The sequence below is a fragment of the Schistocerca piceifrons genome, chromosome 6 (assembly GCF_021461385.2).
Source record: "Schistocerca piceifrons isolate TAMUIC-IGC-003096 chromosome 6, iqSchPice1.1, whole genome shotgun sequence".
Taxonomy (NCBI): Eukaryota; Metazoa; Arthropoda; class Insecta; order Orthoptera; family Acrididae; genus Schistocerca; species Schistocerca piceifrons.
This window is the reverse complement of record NC_060143.1, coordinates 33,091,978-33,112,019: the sequence shown is the minus strand read 5'-3', so window position 1 is coordinate 33,112,019 and position 20,042 is coordinate 33,091,978. Positions and strand designations below refer to the sequence as shown.

At 40.4% G+C, this 20,042-nt stretch overlaps 1 protein-coding gene across 1 annotated transcript in view; it reads left to right on the top strand.

Moving 5' to 3' along the window:
* The window catches only part of LOC124802606 (gastrula zinc finger protein XlCGF57.1-like), a 139,836-nt gene that overhangs the window by 95,272 nt on the left and 24,522 nt on the right, over positions 1 to 20,042 (top strand). Inside the window, exons 8-10 of the mRNA XM_047263487.1 lie at positions 6,610 to 6,728; positions 6,812 to 6,968; positions 16,780 to 16,889. Coding sequence (XP_047119443.1) covers positions 6,610 to 6,728; positions 6,812 to 6,968; positions 16,780 to 16,889 — 386 coding nt within the window. The remainder of the gene's footprint in view (positions 1 to 6,609; positions 6,729 to 6,811; positions 6,969 to 16,779; positions 16,890 to 20,042) is intronic.

Here is a 20,042-nt window from a genome sequence, read left to right as displayed (position 1 = left end):
GTGACCCTAATTGGTTTTGCACCCTAAAACAAAACAAAGTACAACACATGGAATGTGATACACACCAAGCTTTCAGAGACCTGAATCATCTTTAAGTTTACAAAGAATAATTTTTATCGTAGTTGAAGGGAACAAAAAGACACTGGATGCCATGTTTCGATAGAGGTGTACTGTCTATCAGGATAGGCGAGGAAAGATGTAAGGAACATCAGCGACATACCCATCTAAAACAACAAATCAAATTGGCTGTCACTGAGCACCACATCAAATTTAGCCGTGAAAGGAAATATGGCGAGACCAATATTGTGGTCCATATACGAAGTTTCTGGATTCGCGTAATTTAGGAGTCTGTCAAAATAAAGAGGTCAAGAGGTCAGGAAAACAGTGTGTGTGTGTGTGTGTGTGTGTGTGTGTGTGTGTGTGTGTTGGAAGCCGAAATGGGCTGTAAATCTAGTTGTCCATCTTACCAGTACTATAAACAATAAACATGACTGTAAATGAAGCTGAATATTAAAATTAAAAAAGATCATAATTTTTGTATATTTTTAGTGAAAAATATGGATTTTAAAGTAACCGAATAGACAGATTTAGAGCAATTAATCTTACAGCTTTACATGCTAAATGTGCTACATAAATCATATACAAGGGTTGACTGAAAAGTAATGCCTCCACCTTCGTAACTCTTCAACAGTTGGCAGCATTGGTATGCGGCAGGTACTGTATTGTTTTGTAGCCTCTTCTCTACAACTCCAGTTGGCAGGAAGCCTTAGCATTGAACGGTTGTGTTGTTATCATGTAAAGTATGGAACCCTGCTTGGACGGTCGGTCAGTGCAATTTAAGCAACATGCAGTCACTGACTTCTTGACAGCAGAAGGTGTCACCCCACAAGAGATTTATCAGAGAATGACAGCAGTTTGTAGTCATTGAGTTGATGTGAGTGTTGTGTGTCATTGGGCAAGTAACTGTAAAGATGTTGAGGAGGGAACTTCTGACCTACGGGACAAACAAAGAGTCGGATGTCCTGCGACAGCAACCACCCGTGTTTCACAAGCTAAATGTTGACAGATAGATTCAGCATGATCATTGTATCACTCAGAGAGAAATCAGAAGCACAATCGGCATTCCACAAGAACATGTGGGTCACATTATTGCTTTGCTTGGCTTTTGAAAGATCTGTGCATGCTGGGTACCCCAGATGCTGACTCCTGAAATGAAAGCACACAGACTCGAAATTTGCAAGGAACTCCTCTCGCTTTATGAGAATGAAGGTGACGCTTTTCTCCATTCAATTGTGACAGGAGACAAAACGGGGGCACACCATTACGACCCGGAGACAGAATGTCAGTCTATGGAATTTCAACACAAAGACTTGCCCCAGAAAAAGAAATTCAAGACACAGCCCTCAACTGGAAAGATCACGGCTACAGTGTTCTGGGATGCAGATAGCGTTATCCATGTTGATTTCCTTGATTGTGAACAACAGTAAATTCAGAGCATTACATCACAATGCTGCGAACTCTGAAACGACGGCTACCAAGGGTCCGAAAAGAAAAGGGAAATGTTTTCCTGTGGCATGACAGTGCCAAACCACACACTTCATGTGCCACCACAGCAGAACTTGAGAGACTGAATCTCACCACCGCATGGCATAATCCATTCAGTCCAGATTTAGCACCGTCTGACTTCCATCTGTTCCCAATAATGAAAGACTATCAGTGGGGACATCATTATGCATCTGATGAAGATGTTGAGAGAACTGTGAGACTGTGGTTGAGGAAACAGTATGTTGACTTCTTCCATGACGGCTTCAGAAAACTTGTTTGTCGTTGGCAGAAATGTATCCAATTGACTGGTGACCATGTGGAAATGTGAATATTGGTAATTAAAGATCACAGTCTAAGGATTATTTCTGTGTTTGATAAATCAAAATATTACCATCCAAACCCAATTAATGAAAGTGGAGGCATTACTTTTCATTCAACCCTCGCACAATATAATTAAACAACTTCTTATTCAGTTCTTATATAGCTTCTCTTTCTTTATATACTTGGATATTTAGTGAATCTTGGCAGTTTTTTGATTATTTCAGTATACTCAAAACATAAGAATGTACTTAGTATACGGTTCAGTAACATTAATGTGATCACCACCTATGTTCAATGTCGAAGTGTAGTAAACACTCACAGATTAGGTCAGGAGTTCACTACACTCAGCTGGCGGCTACACGGGTAGCGGAGGCTGTGTGGTGTGGACTGGGCAGTTTTTTAGGTTAGAAGGCCTCGGGAAAGTACGGGGCGGGCTGCTATATCAAAGGGTGCGTGGCAAATACAGGACGTGCTTGGATCAAGGAAAAGTCAGAATTGTAGTTGTAAATTGTTGTAGTTGTGCTGGGAAAGTCCCTGAGCTTCAAGCATTAATAGAAAGCACAGAAGCTGAAATCATTATAGGTACAGAAAGCTGGCTAAAGCCTGAAATAAGTTCTGCAGAAATTTTTATGAAGTCTCAGACGGTGTTCAGGAAAGATAGATTAGGCAGAATTGGTGGTGGAGTGTTTGTGTCTGTCAGTAGTGGTTTCTCTTGTAGTGAAGTCGAAGTAGATACTCCGTGTGAATTGGTATGGGTGGAGGTTATACTTAACAGCCGAACTAAGTTAATAATTGGCTCCTTCTACTGACCCCCAGACTCCGATGATATAGTTGCTGAACAGTTCAGAGAAAATTTGAGTCTCGTAACAAATAAATACCCCACTCATACGGTTATAGTTGGTGGGGACTTCAACCTTCCCTCGATATGTTGGCAAAAATACTTGTTCAAAATCGGTGGTAGGCAGAAAACATCTTCCGAGATTGTCCTAAATGCTTTCTCTGAAAATTTTTTTCTAGCAGTTAGTCCATGAACCCACGCGAATTGTAAATGGTTGTGAAAACACACTTGACCTCTTAGCCACAAACAATCCAGAGCTAATAGAGAGCATCATGACTGATACAGGGATTAGTGATCACAAGGTCGTTGTAGCTAGACTCAATACCATTTCTTCCAAATCCACCAGAAACAAACTCAAAATAATTTTATTTAAAAAAGTGGATAAAGTGTCACTAGAAGCCTTCCTAAGAGACAATCTCCATTCCTTCCGAACTGACTATGCAAATGTAGACGAGATGTGGCTCAAATTCAAAGATGTAGTAGCAACAGCAATTGAGAGATTCATACCTCATAAATTGGTAAGAGATGGAACTGATCCCCCCATGCTATGCAAAACAGGTCCGAACGCTGTTGCAGAGGCAACGGAAAAAGCATGCGAAGTTCAGAAGAACGCGAAATCCCGAAGATTGGCTAAAATTTACAGGCGCGCGAAATTTGGCATGGACTTCAATGCGAGATGCCTTTAATAGGTTCCACAACGAAACATTGTCTCGAAATTTGGTAGAAAATACGAAGAAATTCTGGTCGTATGTAAAGTACACAAGCGGCAAGATGCAGTCAATACTTTCCCTGTGCAGTGCCGATGGTACTGTTACCAATGACTGTGCCGCTAAAGCGGAGTTATTGAACGCGGTTTTCCGAAATTCCTTCACCAGGGAAGATGAATGTAATATTCCAGAATTTGAAACACGAGCAGCTGCTAGCATGAGTTTCTTAGAAGTAGATACCTTAGGGGTTGCGAAGCAACTCAAATCGCTTGATACAGGCAAGTCTTCAGGTCCAGATTGTATACTGATTAGGTTCCTTTCAGATTACGCTGATACAATAGCTCCCTACTTAGCAATCATATACAACCGCTCGCTCACCGATACATCTGTACCTACAGATTGGAAAATTGCGCAGGTTGCACCAGTGTTTAAGAAGGGTAGTAGGAGTAATCCATTGAACTACAGACCTATATCATTGACGTCGGTTTGCAGTAGCGTTTTGGAGCATATACTGTATTCAAACATTATGAATCACCTCGAAGGGAACGATCTATTGATACGTAATCAGCATGGTTTCAGAAAACATCGTTCTTGTGCAACGCAGCTAGCTCTTTATTCGCACAAAGTAATGGCCGCTATCGACAGGGGATCTCAAGTTGATTCCGTATTTCTAGATTTCTGGAAAGCTTTTGACACCGTTCCTCACTGCGACTTCTAATCAAGCTGCAGGCCTATGGGGTATCGTCTCAGTTGTGCAACTGGATTCGTGATTTCCTGTCAGGAAGGTTGCAGTTTGTAGTAATAGACGGCAAATCGAGTAAAACTGAATTGATATCAGGTGTTCCCCAGGGAAGTCTCCTGGGAACTCTGCTGTTTCTGATCTATATAAATGACCTGGGTGACAATCTGAGTAGTTCTCTTAGGTTGTTCGCAGATGATGCTGTAATTTACCGTCTAGTTAGGTCATCTGAAGACCAGTATCAGTTGCAAAGTGATTTAGAAAAGATTGCTGTATGGTGTGGCAGATGGCAGTTGATGCTAAATAATGAAAAGTGTGAGGTGATCCACATGAGTTCCAAAAGAAATCCATTGGAATTCGATTACTCGATAAATAGTACAATTCTCAAGGCCGTCAATTCAACTAAGTACCTGGGTGTTAAAAATTACGAACAAGTTCAGTTGGAAAGACCACATAGATAATATTGTGGGGAAGGCAAGCCAAAGGTTGTGTTTCATTGGCAGGACACTTAGAAGATGCAACAAGTCCATTAACGAGACAACTTACACTACACTCGTTTGTCCTCTGTTAGGATATTGCTGCGCGGTGTGGGATCCTTAACAGGTGGGATTGATGGAGGACTTCGAAAGGGTGCAAAAAAGGGCAGCTCGTTTTGTATTATCACGTAGTAGGGGAGAGAATGTGGCAAATATGATACGCGAGTTGGGATGGAAGTCATTAAAGCAAAGACATTTTTCGTCACGGCGAGGTCTATTTACGAAATTTCAGTCACCAACTTTCTCTCCCGAATGCGAAAATATTTTGTTGAGCCCAACCTACATAGATAGGAATGATCATCAAAATCAAATAAGAGAAATCAGAGCTCAAACAGTAAGGTTTAGGTGTTCGTTTTTCCCGCACACTGTTCGGGAGTGGAATGGTAGAGAGATAGTATGATTGTGGTTCGATGAACCCTCTGCCAAGCACTTAAATCTGAATTGCAGAGTAATCATGTAGATGTAGATGTAGATGTAGATGATGGTATGTGGCAGCACTAAAAGTTATAGGTGTATAAAGTATATTGTGGGGGATGCGGTAATCAGGGCAGTCATTGTTGTAATGCAGAAATGAAGCAATTTATGTGATGTTCTAGCACATTGGCTTTTGGGCCAAGGTTTGGAAGCATTTCTGAAACAGTTAAGTCTGTAAACTGTTCCCATGCTGCCAAGGTTATAGTATACCATGGATGGCAAAATAGCACTATCCAGAACTGGTGCCGAGGCAACTTTGGTGCACCACAGACCATAGATGACAGCGGTGAATGACAGCTGCAGAGATGTGTACAGGCAGCTGTTGAGCAGCTAACTGCCCAGGTGCACCAAGGGGCTACAAACGGTTTCTCCTCAATGACCATTCAGTGTATGTTGCTGTGTGTGAGCCTACACAGCAGGCACTTGGTTCATGCACCCATGCTGAGTGCTTTTCATCGGTGGCCAAGGCTGCAATTTGCACGCCAATACCGCAACTGAACATCCACTGAGTGGCGACAGGTGGCCTTTTCAAATGGATCACGTTTTATGCTCCACCAGACAGATGGTACAAACACTTTCACAGTTGTCGGAAGGTTCCAGACTGGAGGAGGGAGTTTTATGGTCTGGGGGATGTTTCTGTGATATTCCCTGGGTGATCTCGTGATTCTGGAAGGCATAATGGATCAGCACAAGTACGCATGTTTCCTTGGGGACCATGTACATTACTACATGTGTGTGTTTTCGCTTGGCACAATGGCATCTACCAGCAGGACAGTGCAATGTGTCACATCTCGCAGCATGTGTGCTTGGTTTAAAGAGCACTTGAGTTTACCATACTCCCTTGGCTACCAAACTCGCTGGATTCAAATCAAATTGAGAATCTTTGTGCCCACATCGATTGAGCTGTTCATGCCATGGATCCTCAACTGAGAAACCTGGTGCAGCCTGCCATGGCACTACAGTTGGCATGCCTCCACATCCATTTCTGTACCTTACAGAATCTCATTGACACACTTCCTGCACATCTTGCAGAGGTCTGCATTGAAAAAGGTGTTTATTCGGGCATTTGACAGGTGGCCACATTAATGTGACTGGAGTGTGCATACCAAATCAGTTTTTGGTCATTTCTGATGGTTCATTTGCTGAACCATTTTTGGAAACTGGTTTTTACTTTAATCAGTTGACATGGAATGATCCAGACAAAGAATTAGGGACAGCTGTTTGGTGTTGTTACTGTAAATCATATCTGGGAAAGTAATTCAGATTCACATGTAAAAGAAAAACTTATAAATGATAGCAGCGACATTCACTGGCCACAATTTCATAGTTTACTGAATGTTTACAGCTACTATTTTGATTTGACTTGTAACGCCAGTTAATGCAGAATCTTTATCAGAAATATGTATGTCATGAAGAGAAAACATTATATTTATTTCTTTTGTTTGACAGGTCTGAAACCCTACTCATGTACACGGTGTCAGAAAACATTTAGTAGAAAATATCATTTAGAGAGACACGTTTCACAAACAGGCTGTGACGGGAAGTCAAGGACTAATTTTCCATGTCAGGTAATTGTAGTTGACCTAAACTTTGTATTTATTCATCATATCATGTTATAAGTTTCTTTACAATTTTTATGTCTATTACTCAGGTGTGTGGGCGAATGTTCAGCCGCAAAGATAATTTGAGGCAGCATCTACGTGCTCATGCAGGTCAGGTGATACGCAAGAAGACTTACACTTGTGAACATTGTCACCGAGAGTTCCAGGGTGCTACACTCTTGCAGGTTCATTTGAGGACCCATACAGGTTAGCAAAGTAATTTGAAATTTGTGTGTTCAAATTTCTATTAAGATTTTGCCCATAACTTCAATGTCTTCTTTTCTATATGGGATAAGAATATTTGAAGAAATATTCCAACCAGATGTGTTAACTGTGTAGACAATAAAATAATTTCTAACCATTGGTTAATATTATAATATCTAAAATATAACTAAAGGACCTACTTGTGTATTACAAAAATGCTGTATCAGACATGTGTGATTCTTAAAAATTTATGAATCTGTAATACATTTTTGATAAATACCTCTCATCAGAAACACCATGCTTTATGGGACCATTATGATTTTCAGTTTTGACAATTAACTTGTCTCTTTTGTCAGATTTCATTTGATTTACAGTGAATGTCTGTGCATGTACATTGATAATCCCTCACTTGTATTTAAAGATTAAATCATGTTTGCATTAACACTACTGATAGTCATCTGTAAAATTACAAGAAGGTGGCAGAATGTTGTTTAATTTACAGTTAATTTGGTTATTGTTTTGGAAACGGAACCTATATTTACTTACTATTCACACATTATGTAAATGTTTACTAGACTAATGGGTAAACATTATGTTTGGCTGCAATTTTCTTACATTGAAACTTTCCTATATACAACAGTATTACCTGTGAACAGTGTTCTTAAGCTTTCAGAGGCTCATTTATGTATTTCATGTGCAGTAACACACTTAATACACTCCTTTATGGTACTCCTGAAATTACTGTTATATATGAAGATGTTACTCCATTAAGAACAACATTTTGATGTCTGTGAGGAAATCCTGAATTCAGTCACAAAGCTGATCCAGTGTTTCATAAGCTGTTGTTTTGTTCACTAGGCCACAATGTGAAACTACGTCTATATCTTCTGGAAGCCAAGGAATGTGGGATCAGTATTGACGTTCATATCTACTGCTCTATGATTTATTTATTTATCAGATGATTTGGTAATAAGACAAAAGAGGAAAAACGAAAAATTATATGCAGGGTATTTGAGGAGGGCTACTGAATATTTTAGAGGGTGGTGGTATATACCAATTCAAATAAAACAATTTTTATTGTTTACAGGGATACGTTTTTGTTTCACATGTTGGTACTTCACTTGCTACGCATTTACTTATTGATTGTCATTTTTATTATTAAGTTAAAATTGTGGTGTTGTGGTTGAGATTACACATTTGAGTTTTTCAACTGTGGTTCTGATTTGTTTGCCAACTCTGCCGTATTGTTTATGAATACTACACGTATTTATAATGCTGAGGATGATGATACGGTATTTGTTCACAGGTTTTGTAATAAACACTGCTGCTGCTTGTAGGTAATATGCTAGATGATTTCCTGACTGCTGAGTACCAGATTTGAAAGTGTTGACTCACGTTTTCACCGAACTGTGTAAGACTGTTGCAGAGTTCAGCAGTCATATTTCATATCTATGTGCCAATGAATGGAGTATGGGTAAAGGAGATAACTTTCTTCAGTTCGCAGAACATAGTCCGTCAACAACCACATGCAAAATTTCTACCTGTATCGATGTTCACATGCAAGATTATCACAAACAGTGGGTGTTCGTGGTCTCTGCACTTATCGTTTACAGAGGATCTTTCAAAAGGAGTTGAAGGTAGACAGTTGGAATTTTTTCGTTGGGTAATTGCCAGTCATCAAGCAGTCCCCTTACCACTGGTTACTGCTAGACCCACATTCACTTGTGATGATATCATTATCACTCATAACTTACATAGGTGATCTGATGAATACTCACATAACTTTTCAGAAACATAATATTTTCAAGAATGCTTCACTGTAAATGTGATGGAATAACAATTTTCTGAAAACGATACATTGCTACTCATTGTATAGAGATGATACTGAGCAGCAGACGTGCACAACGAAAAGACTGCTGTACCTTTAAGATTCTGGCCAAAAGGCCATCTTCCGAAATAGAATACACAATTCCCCCCCCCCCCCCCCCCCCCCCCCCCCCACACACACACACACACACACACACACACACACACACGAAAGGACAACTCACACACAAATGACCACTGTCTCTGGCCACTGGAGACTGTGATCATTTGTGTGTTACTTGTGCTTGTGTGAATATATATATAGGTGTGCGTTTTCTATTTCGGAAAATGATATTTTGGCCACAACCTTATATGTATAGCAGTCTCTTTGTTGTGCATGTCTGTGACTCTACATCTTATATGTATGGTGAGTAGCGATCTATCTTTTTCATTATATTGTTGTAGGGCAGTGTGATGGACAATTGGTTGATTGGAGGTGTTATGTTATTGAATAATCTTACCGGCCCCTAATATCTATAATATCTTATAAATCAGCTTCCAGCAATATTGGAAGAGGCTCTTTTGGCTATGAGGATGTATGTTCTTCCAGCATGTTGGGCCCTTGCACATTCTAGTCATCAGGTGAAATATTTATAAATCTAAAATACCTTGGAAGATGGATCCACAGAATGATGTTTGTTGGCCACCCAGCTGCCTGGATATTACTCCTTTCTTTCTTTCTTTCTTTTTTTCCTGGGGGAGTGGTTGAAAGCTGAACTCTACAAATAAAAAGTACACGCAAGAGATGAAATGATAATGCAGATCATGACTAGGGCTGCCCCCATAAGTAACCCCAGAATCACCTTAGCAGAGCTACAGTAGACGTGGTGGTATCAAGAGAATTTCCAAGTCCATTGACATTGGAGGTGCAATTTATGATTAACACAATCATTTGCATTTTCTTAACACCTTTTCAGAGTATTTGTTTGGGTTGAATTTTAACAGCTGGTCTCTGTAACCAATAAATAGTGAAAACATGGTATATATGGAATGTTTTATTCAAATTAGCCTATACTATCACAACCTAAAAAAAATTACTGTTTACCACAGGCATACCATTTCAGTGCTGTGCAGTGAGTTAAAACAGAAACCATTTTATTATTATGTTCAGTGAACCAATTTCGGAAAACTGAATTCAATATTTGGCTTTCTCTCTCTCTCTCTCTGTCATCTTCAGTTTTGATGCCAATATGATCACTGAGCAGCTGTGTAGATAATTTTGATCCAAGCTTTCTTTGCAGCTTTCTTACTAGCAGCTGTATAAACATCAACACTTAAACATTGCAGGCAGAGGGCCAAATGAGAGCCCCACATTGTGTTGATGGCCCCCATTAGCAGCTCATACTAATCTACGATTAAAATATGCAGGAGAAGTCATCCAACCCAGAGAATTACACCGGGTGAAGACATAACATCTAAATTATAAACAATCAATAATATGATATGGAATAGATATAACAAAAATCATTATCTGGAAATGCAAAACAGATGTAGAACACTATAATGAAGCATGGTTATACAAAGCATTGTACAAGCTAGAAATATTGATTATTGGAGGTGGATTGGTACTCAAAGAAATAACATAAGAAATAGAAACACAATGATTCAGTCTGCACTGCACAAGGAAACCAAGCAAGCTGGCTCAGTTATTAACATTACATACAGGAAGATTGGGGTTCAGATCTCTGGCAATTTCTCTGCATCGCTTAAGGCAAGTGCACCTGGAAGTAACACGGAGCTGAAATATGAGAGTTAAGTTTCAGAGCTCCCATATAACACTAACAGAAATGTGAAGCTCAAAGATGAAAACAAAATGTCTAAAAGATGAAAACAAAATGACAGAGCAAGGTTGGGAACAGGGTGTTGGACATTGTTGCTGTAGGCAGTTTCTTTCTCAACTGTTTTGAGTGAAATACTCGTAATTGTCATGCCAATGTCAATAGCTAGACAAACTTTGCATATTACTTCATAGATCATGTGCGTTTCATTGCTGCCTGCCCTCACCTTGATAATACTTTTATATTGCATTTGGTACATTTAGAACAAATTTTCCATGTCATATGTGTCTGTACGTACACTTTTCATTCATTAATTCACAAACTGTTTTCTGTAAATCTTCATTCTGAAGGAAAGCCTTCTAGGATGTGGAAGAAATCAAGAGACATTAATAGACAGGAGCAGCCAGTACCAGTTGATGTGGCAACACTAGCAGATAATGCAATGACAGCAATTAAACGTACAGAAAGCCTCAGGGAATGTGCTGAAAGAGTTGATCTCTAAATATCCTTCCAAAAAACCAGGTACATCTGCTCAAAACATCCTGTTCAAGAACTAATCACAAAATATGGACAAACCGAGAGAGAGTTCTGTACTTCTAGTACTTAAGAGAAATATGTGAACCTATAAGGGAATGAAAATGGCACAAAAAATTGATGTAAAAAAAAACAGGATCTTATGGTGAACTCTCAAACAAAGAAATATATGTCCATACATAGAAAAATTGGGCACTATTTAGAGTTATCAAGCCTGAAGTGTTGTATGCTAGCAAAACACGTGCACTTTACAGAGAAGGTGATCTGGAAGATATCCTAAAAGAAGAACAAAATTCTAAATAAGATATACTTGGAGTCCAAAACAACAAAAACTAGATACAGACATAAGAAAAAGGAGATTGAAATTTTATTGGCATCTCCACCAAGTTCCAACAAGAAAAGGCTGAATCTCATACAACTCTGACACTATTTATGACTGATTATCATTTTATTGTTCTTTAGAGTATATAGCCATTGTCTGCAAATAGTCTGAACAATGATATGAATACATTAAATTATCATTTTAATGTTCTGTTAGACTTCATAGCCATTGGTCTGGCAATAGTCTGAACCATAATATGAAAACATTAAATTAATTTGTGGATGGAAGATGTACAGGTGGAGGATGTACATAGAACAACTCAAAGCCATACCCTGGATCCCGCAACTCAAAAATGATTTAGTATAGGCTCATGTAAATCAGGGACAAAGAGGACTCGAGAAAGGAAAAAAAAAAAAACCCACAGGAAAAAGAAATGAGAGCTGCTTGGAAACTCCGAAGACTGAACCATAATACCTTTGTGTGATCCAATAAGGTCCAGTCACACAATAATGATGATGATGATGATGATATGAATAATAATAGTAAACCAATTGAAACTAGTGCTAGCCCACTCATATTCTTAATTTCAGCAATGAAAGTATATTGTTATGTCAGTAGATTTTCTCCGCTTGTGGACTGGGTGTTGTGTTGTCCTCATCATCATTTCATCCTCACCACCGGCACGCAAGTCGCCCAGTGTGGCATCGACTGAAATAAGACTTGCACTCGGTGACCGAACTTCCCCTGATGGGGCCTCCCTGCCAACAATGCCATATGATCATTTCATTATTTTTTTGAAGGAATTGCATTGTTTAATGCTGCAAGTGGTTCATTAGTGTGCTGTAACACTTGCACGGGACTTCGTTAGTTAACATTAGTGTTAACTGAAATTTACATCCTTGAATCAAAATATTCAGGAAAATGGTAAGCATTTTGAAGAATAAAATTATTTTTTAAAAGGGCTTCCTGTAATGTTTTGTTTGTTTTTTTAGTTATTCCTATATCCCCTGATGAAAGAAAAATATATAAGCATAACATATATTTTTCTTACTATTTGTATTACCATAGTCAGTGGTAAATAGCTGCCAGAGTTTTATGAGGATAATTCTCTTGTCCAGCAAGATGTGTTTTGCTTTCTGTGGCTCTTCTAACATAGAGTATTAATGTTGTCATTGAATTCAAGATACAGTCCTTTATAATTTGTGTTGTCAGTTTAATCCTCGAGCGAGCACGACGTTTTTGATAACACGAGTGGGCAAGAGACATATCTGGTACACATGTAATGAATAGCTGTTGTTATGTTACCAAGAGAAACACTGTTGTTATGTTACCAAGAGAAACACGGATGAGCAGAATCATAGTTTAGTCCTAGTTTTATTACACAATGATAAAATAAACTTACATCGTATGAGCTAAATTACTGTTTAATTAAACAATAAATCAAATAAACATTCATTATATTATTCTGTAGCGCTTTGCAAGTGTTACTGCACACTAATGACTCACTTGAAGCATTAAGCAGTACAGCTGCATCAAAAAAATAATGAAACCCAAAATATCCACGGGTATGCTGCCGGTCTATAGTGTCCAACGGGCACAATATTTCGGCTATCATACATGTCGCCATCATCAGGTGAACTGACGGACTGAGCTCCTGTGAACGTGCCGGCACGGAGATCCGTACACTATGGCTGCTCAGAGGGAACTGGGTTCGGTCGCGGCGGCGGCCGATTTAAATACCCTCCGCCCGCGGCGCGCTCCCTCCGCCGTCCGCGCCCCGCGCCACGGTGGAACAGATTGCGACGGCGTCTGAGATGACGTCGGTGTGATGGCTCTGTCCGCCGTGGTCGTCACAACTATACGTTTGCTCGATTTACTCTTGATTAACCCGATCACTGGTTCCGTTACGTGGATGACACGTTCGTCATCTGGCCACATGGTATGGATAGACTCCTTGACTTCCTTACACATCTAAACTCCATACACCCCAACATCAAATTCACTATGGAGACTGAAACTGAGGGTAAATTACCTTTCCTTGATGTCTTGGTCAAGAGAAGGGCTAACGGCACCCTAGGTCATGGGGTGTATCGGAAGACTATGGCACACTGATCTGTATTTGCACGCAGACAGCTGCCACCACCCTTCACAGAGGAATGGGGTACTTAAAACTCTAGTACATAGGGCGCGCACTATCTCTGGCGCAGAGTGTCTACTCCAGAAATTGGAACATCTGAGAACTGTATTTCGAAAAAATGGGTACTCAGAGTGGCAGATTCAACATGCTCTCCGCCCAACCACTGCAGCACAACCTGTCGAGATGGATGAAGTCACGAGGGAGGAGGTAGGCACTGCATTTATTCCATACACAGCCGCACTCTCGGGGAAAATTGCCCCCATTCTGAAGAAACACCGGGTCGCAACTGTGTTTTGTCCTCCAAATAAAACTCGTGCACTGGTGGGGAGCACCAAAGATGACCTCGGTTTGAGGAAGGCTGGCGTGTACCACATTCCGTGTCAATGTGGCAAGTCGTATATTGGTCAGACGATGTGTACCGTCGAGGATCGATGCCGTGAACACCAGAGGCACACTCGACTGATGTATCCGAGCAAGTCGGCGGTCACTGAACATTGTTTGTCGGAAAATCACGCCATGGAGTATGACCGCACGAGGATTCTGGTACAGACGTCGAGACACTGGGACAGCGTTGTTAGAGAGGCCATCGAAATTCACACCAATGACGACCTCATAAACTGTGACTGTGGCTATAATCTTAGCAAGGCTTGGGAACCAGCGATCGGGTTAATCAAGAGTAAATTGAGCAAATGTATAGTTGTGACGACCACGGCGGACAGACCCATCACACCGACGTCATCTCAGACGCCGTCGCAATCTGTTCCACCGCGCGACCGTGGCGCGGACGGCGGAGGGAGCGCGCCGCAGGCGGAGGGTATTTAAATCGGCCGCCGCCGCGACCGAACCCAGTTCCCTCTGAGCAGCCTTAGCGTACGGATCTCCGTGCCGGCACGTTCACAGGAGCTCAGTCCGTCAGTTCACCTGATGATGGCGACATTTATGATCGCCGAAATATTGTGCCCGTTGGACACTATAGACCGGCAGCACACCCGTGGATATTTTGATTATCAAATACGCTGGGAGAAACTCAAGAATCACAAATAATGAAATGATCGAACACAGGCCCACCTGCATGGGAGGCAAGCATGTTACCACCCAGCTAAGCAGGTGGACACAGTTGTCAGATCGCTGTCAACTGCTTACTAATAATCTCGTAGATAACTGACTATCACTGTGGGAGTGTGCTGCCACCTTGGAAGTGGGGTCATTTTCTTGCACAGCTTGTAATTTTTTCCTCACATAGCTCGCTATTTATTTTATGTTACTGCTGATCACATGGACATATCGCAACTTCTCACTGTGTTAGCTGAAACTGTAATGAAGGAACAGGTAAAGGCTCACAATTGTAAAACAGCAATGGAATGGTACGAAACAACTTTTTTGTGATTGGCGCACTTTATACATAGGCACGCCCACTTGAGGATTAGAGGTGTTGCTCTAACAACATTTCTTGGGTGCTGGTTAGTAAAAATTCTATAAACATCAATGTTAAAAAGCAGAAAATACAATAAAGACAATATTATGAAAAGGATAGATTGGTACTCGCCATATAGTGGAGGTGTTGAGTCACAGACAGGCACAACAAAAAACTGATAAATATGTGAGCTTTCGGCCTGAAAGGTTTTCTTCTAGAATTGACAAAAAAAAAAAAAAAAAGACCCACACACACATGTGCGAGGACAAGTCTTGCATGTAGGTCTATTACAGGGATATGAGCCATGTGGCAAGGGGTTCGGAGCAGGAGTGGAGTAGGGATAGACGAGGATGTTTTGAGCGTTCGGTGGGCCGTTAAACATCACTGTGGGAGGGATGCATAGAATAGTGCGTAAGAAGTTCCTCATTTCAGGGCACACCAACAGATAGTCAAAACCCTGGTGTAGAATGTGATTCTATTGCTCCACTTCTGGGTGGTACTGAGTGGTGAGGGAATGCTCCTTAATAGCTGGATGGTGGGACTTTGGGAGGTGGTGGGTGATGACTGGAGAGATAAGGCACAGCAGGTCTGTTTTTGTACAAGGTTTGGAGGGTAATTTGAGTCTGTGAAGGCCTCAGTGAGACACTTGGTATGTTTTCAGATGGATTGCTCGTCACTACAGATGCAAAGGGCATGGATAGCTAGGCTGCATGGAAGGGACTCCTTGGTATGGAATGGATGGCAGCTGTTGAAGTGGAGATATTGCTGGTTGTTTGTAGATTTGATATGGACGGAGGTACTAATGTAGCCATCTTTGAGTTGGAGATCAACACCAAGGAAGGTGTCTTGTTGATTTGAAGGGGTTCAGGTGAAGCAAATGGGGGAGATTATGTTGAGTTGTGGAGGAATGTGGATTGGTTGTTTTCACCCTTGGTCCAGACCGTGAAGATGTCATCAATAAATCTGAAGGAGGTGAGGGATTTGAGATTCTGGGTGGTTAGGAAGAATTCCTCAATGGTGCATGAATACATTGGCATAGGGTGGTGCCATACAGGTGCCCATTGCTGTACCAAGGATTTGTTTATAGATGATGCCTTTAAAGGTGAAGTAATTGTGGGTGAGGATATAGTTGGTCTTGGTGACCAGGTAGGAGGTTGTAGTTTTGAAATCCATTGGGCATTGGGAAATGTAGTGTTCAGTAGCAGAGCAAGGCCATGGGCATTAAGGGATGTTAGTGTAAAGGGAGGGGACACCAATAGTGACAAGCAGGGCACCGTGTGGTAAGGAAACAGGTACTGTGGAGAGTCAGTGGAGGAAATGGTTAGTGTCTTTTATATAGTGCGTAGATTGTGGGTAATAGGCTGAAGGTGTTGGTCTATAAGAGCAGAGATTCTCTCAGTGTTGGCACAGTAACTGGACACAATGGGGTGTCCTGGGTAGTCGGGTTTATGGAATTAGGAAGCATATAGAACATAGGAGTGTGGAAAGTGGTAGGGATGAGGAGATGTATAGACTCCAGAGAGGTTCTGGGATGGGCTTGAGGATTTGAGGAGAGACTGGATATCATGTTGGATTTCTGGAATTGGGTATGCTGGTGGACAAATCTAACAGCTGGCTGAATCCTTTCGCCAGGTAATCCTTACAGTTAAAAACCAGAAATAACTTTTAATTTTTTGCTAGGAAAATTGTGACTTTTCACATCTGGAAACAGTAGATTATCATGTAGAAGTTGTGAATTTTGAAAAGGATTCTTTTCTTTTAAGGTGAGAGGCCATATGCGTGTGATCTCTGCCCAAAGAGATTTCCTTCAAGTGGTGCAATGAAGAAACATCGCCGGATGCACACAGGCGAGCGGCCTTATGAATGCAAGGAGGTAAGTGAAAATGAAAAAAAACTAAAATGCTAGTTTGAAATTAGGTGTATCTGTGCTGGAGCTGGAAATATATTAGAAAAAACTTGATAGTAAAGTGTTGTTATTAACAGAAGAGTGGAAAAAGCATCTGCAACACCAAGGCTAGACCAGTATACAGAAAGTATATATCACCACCAAGAAATGACTGTGTAATGTGACAGAGGTTATCAAACTTTTGGAGTACTGAAACCATGCAGCAGCTATTTGCTGAAGAGATACCCCATGAGTCCAAAAAATTTTGAAATTGAATTAATAAAAAATAGAGAAATGTTAAGATAGTTCTTTTAATGCTTCAGGTATCCTACATATCTCCACCCCCGACTTGAATACAATGCACAGAAAGTTCATACAAACAAGTGACCATCAAAAAGTCCTTCTTTGTGATGTTATTCAACTGGTGCTTCACATTGGTTTGAATGTTGGTTATGTCATGAAAACGTTGACCCTTCATGTGAATTTCTGTGCTTTGCCTTTTTGTAGTAGGTTCATATAGATAACACTATGTTACATCACCCGTGATGATTTTTTCCAGAAAAGAATTGTTGCGTTTTGCATATCAGTCAATTTCCGACACGTGTCCATGCGTTTTTGTTTGGAAGTTCAGATGTGTGAGACAAACTTTGCAGACACTTTTCTCCAAAACATTCTGGAGGAGTATCTTGAACACTTGATTTAGAGATGTTGCTTTCATTGCAATTTGTGGCACAACAATGTTGGCAAGCTGATGTTGCATGTCCACTTCTTAATAGCGCCTGCTCAGAAACATCTGGTTGAATGCGTGTCTGTTGTTTACAGTCAGTAGTTCAAGGTGCCACCACAGTTACGGTGCGGACGTTGCTTATATGCCAGGGATAAAATCAGTCTCACAACGTTTTAGATGTACTATGAACTGTTGGAGGAATAACATACAAGTTTCAAACACAAGGTGATTTACAGAGACACAGAATGACTGACAAGTGCATTTTCAGGACGTGAAATTAAAGTACATGTAAAACTGAAAACAATAATCTCCTTCCTCAGAGAGGGAAGGGGGCTAAGTCGGGAAGATTAGAAAGCAGCTGCAGACTACTTGTACTCCAGGATGAAGGGGACTCCAACTTTTGTGAGGAAAAGAGAAACAAACATTTTTTGTTTTATGAAATACATTAGAACTTAACTTTAAAAAAAGTAATTTAGTCAGTTAAGGTAAAGGAATTTTTCACAACTGCTTCTCTGAAGCCAGCTTGTTCTACCATCAGCTGTAGCCTATTAGTAAAATTTCTGAAATGGTCTGACGAGCATAGGTGATCATACCACACATTTTGTCTAGTGGAATATTTAAATACGTAAAATTTTTGAAGTAAAAAATTGAAATAATCCAGAAAAAAAGTAAATTATAACTATCATATGCTCTTTTTGTCTTATGCCTAACTGCCCAGACTGTACATATTAATGTTAGTACTATATTTACAATTGATACTTGTAGATACCCATGATTAGTTCCTTTTAAACAAATAATATAATCTTTCTTCTAATAAAAAAGAGAGCTTTCATTAATAGTACATAATAAAGATCTCTATTCACAGTATGTTCTACAGCTACACCACCTCCCTAATTGTGCCAAAGCATGTTTGTAGAATACATATACAAATTTGACACTAAATAAACTTTTGGGTGGTGGTGATTTTTAAAATTGTTATAATTTCTGCCCTTTCATATACTGCACAGTGATAAATAATAAATAACTTCACTCCTTGCTGCCCTAGCACTTATTAATGGTATATTCTGGATGGTGGCCATCTTGTCACTTTTGCCTGTCATGATGTTGGGTTGCAATATACACAATGCACCATGAAGGAGTTATTCAAATTGGTCACAAAACATTATTCATACATGTATCGAAGGAAAATGCAAAGTCTTAAACATTGGCAGCTGATGGATGAATCTGTGAAGCTGCAGCTGGCAAGGATAGCAAACAGGGGACATGTCAATATCAGGTCATAAAGTCTTTGTGAATTTCATTCTGTGCACTCAGTTGGACGGGAACTATGCTCTGTAGACCAGCGTGTGAACAATATACACAGTTGTCAGTGTTTGAGAGAGGACGTGTATTTGGGCTCAAAGAAGCTAGTTGAAATAATCAGCGAATTGTTCGATATTTAAATAGGAGTGATGTCACAATGACTTTGCCAGGAATATGAGGTGTGACAATAAAGTAATGAGACTGATGTGAAAAAAAATGTTGCTTACCGTTTTAGTCATGTTTCGTGTTGTTTCCTTCAAAGTAGTACCCTTCTGATTGCACACACTTTTTCCAGCACTTCTGCCAATTGATGGAAACATTTCTGGAACTCATCTTCTGTAATATCCTCCAAGACCCTCGTCACAGCTTTTTGGACATCTTGCGTTGTTGAAAAATGGTGTCCCTTGACGGCTGTTTTGACTCTTGGAAATAGAAAAAGTCACACGGAGCGATATCTGGTGAATAAGGTGGCTGTGGTAATACTGAAATCTGTTTTGAGGTTAAAAAATTGCTGTACTGACAGAGCAGTATGGGATGGCGCATTATCGTGGTGCAGAATCCAGTTATCAGCAATGCTAGCGTGTACACAAAGAACTCTTTTTTACGAAGCCTTTCTAAAATTTCTTTGTAGTAATATTGGTTAACTGTTTGTCCAGGAGGCACCCACTCCTTATGAACAATTCCCTTGGAATCAAAGAAGCACACAAGCATGCATTTCACTTTTGACTTTGACATACGAGCTTTCTTTGGTCTGGGTACTCCCTTTGAGCACCATTGCGAACTTTGGTGTTTTGTCTCCTCTCCAAAAGCCTTCTGAAGCTTACCGTAAGTTGTCATCGCGTGTTCACCAAATTTAGCACAAAAAGAAATGGCCTACTGTTGTGCAATATTATGCGGTTCCATTTCCGTGACAAGAGACACAAACATATGTCAACTTATTACAGCACAACTCATGACAGAGCAGTTGCATCGATGTGCTGCTTGGACTAGAAGCAGCTTATAGACCAAGGTCAAAGATATTGTGCCTACGCAAGCCTGCAGACTTGCCACATCTTGCAAAGAAAATCAGTCTCATTACTTTATTGTCGCACCTCGTAGGTGAACCATGGCCG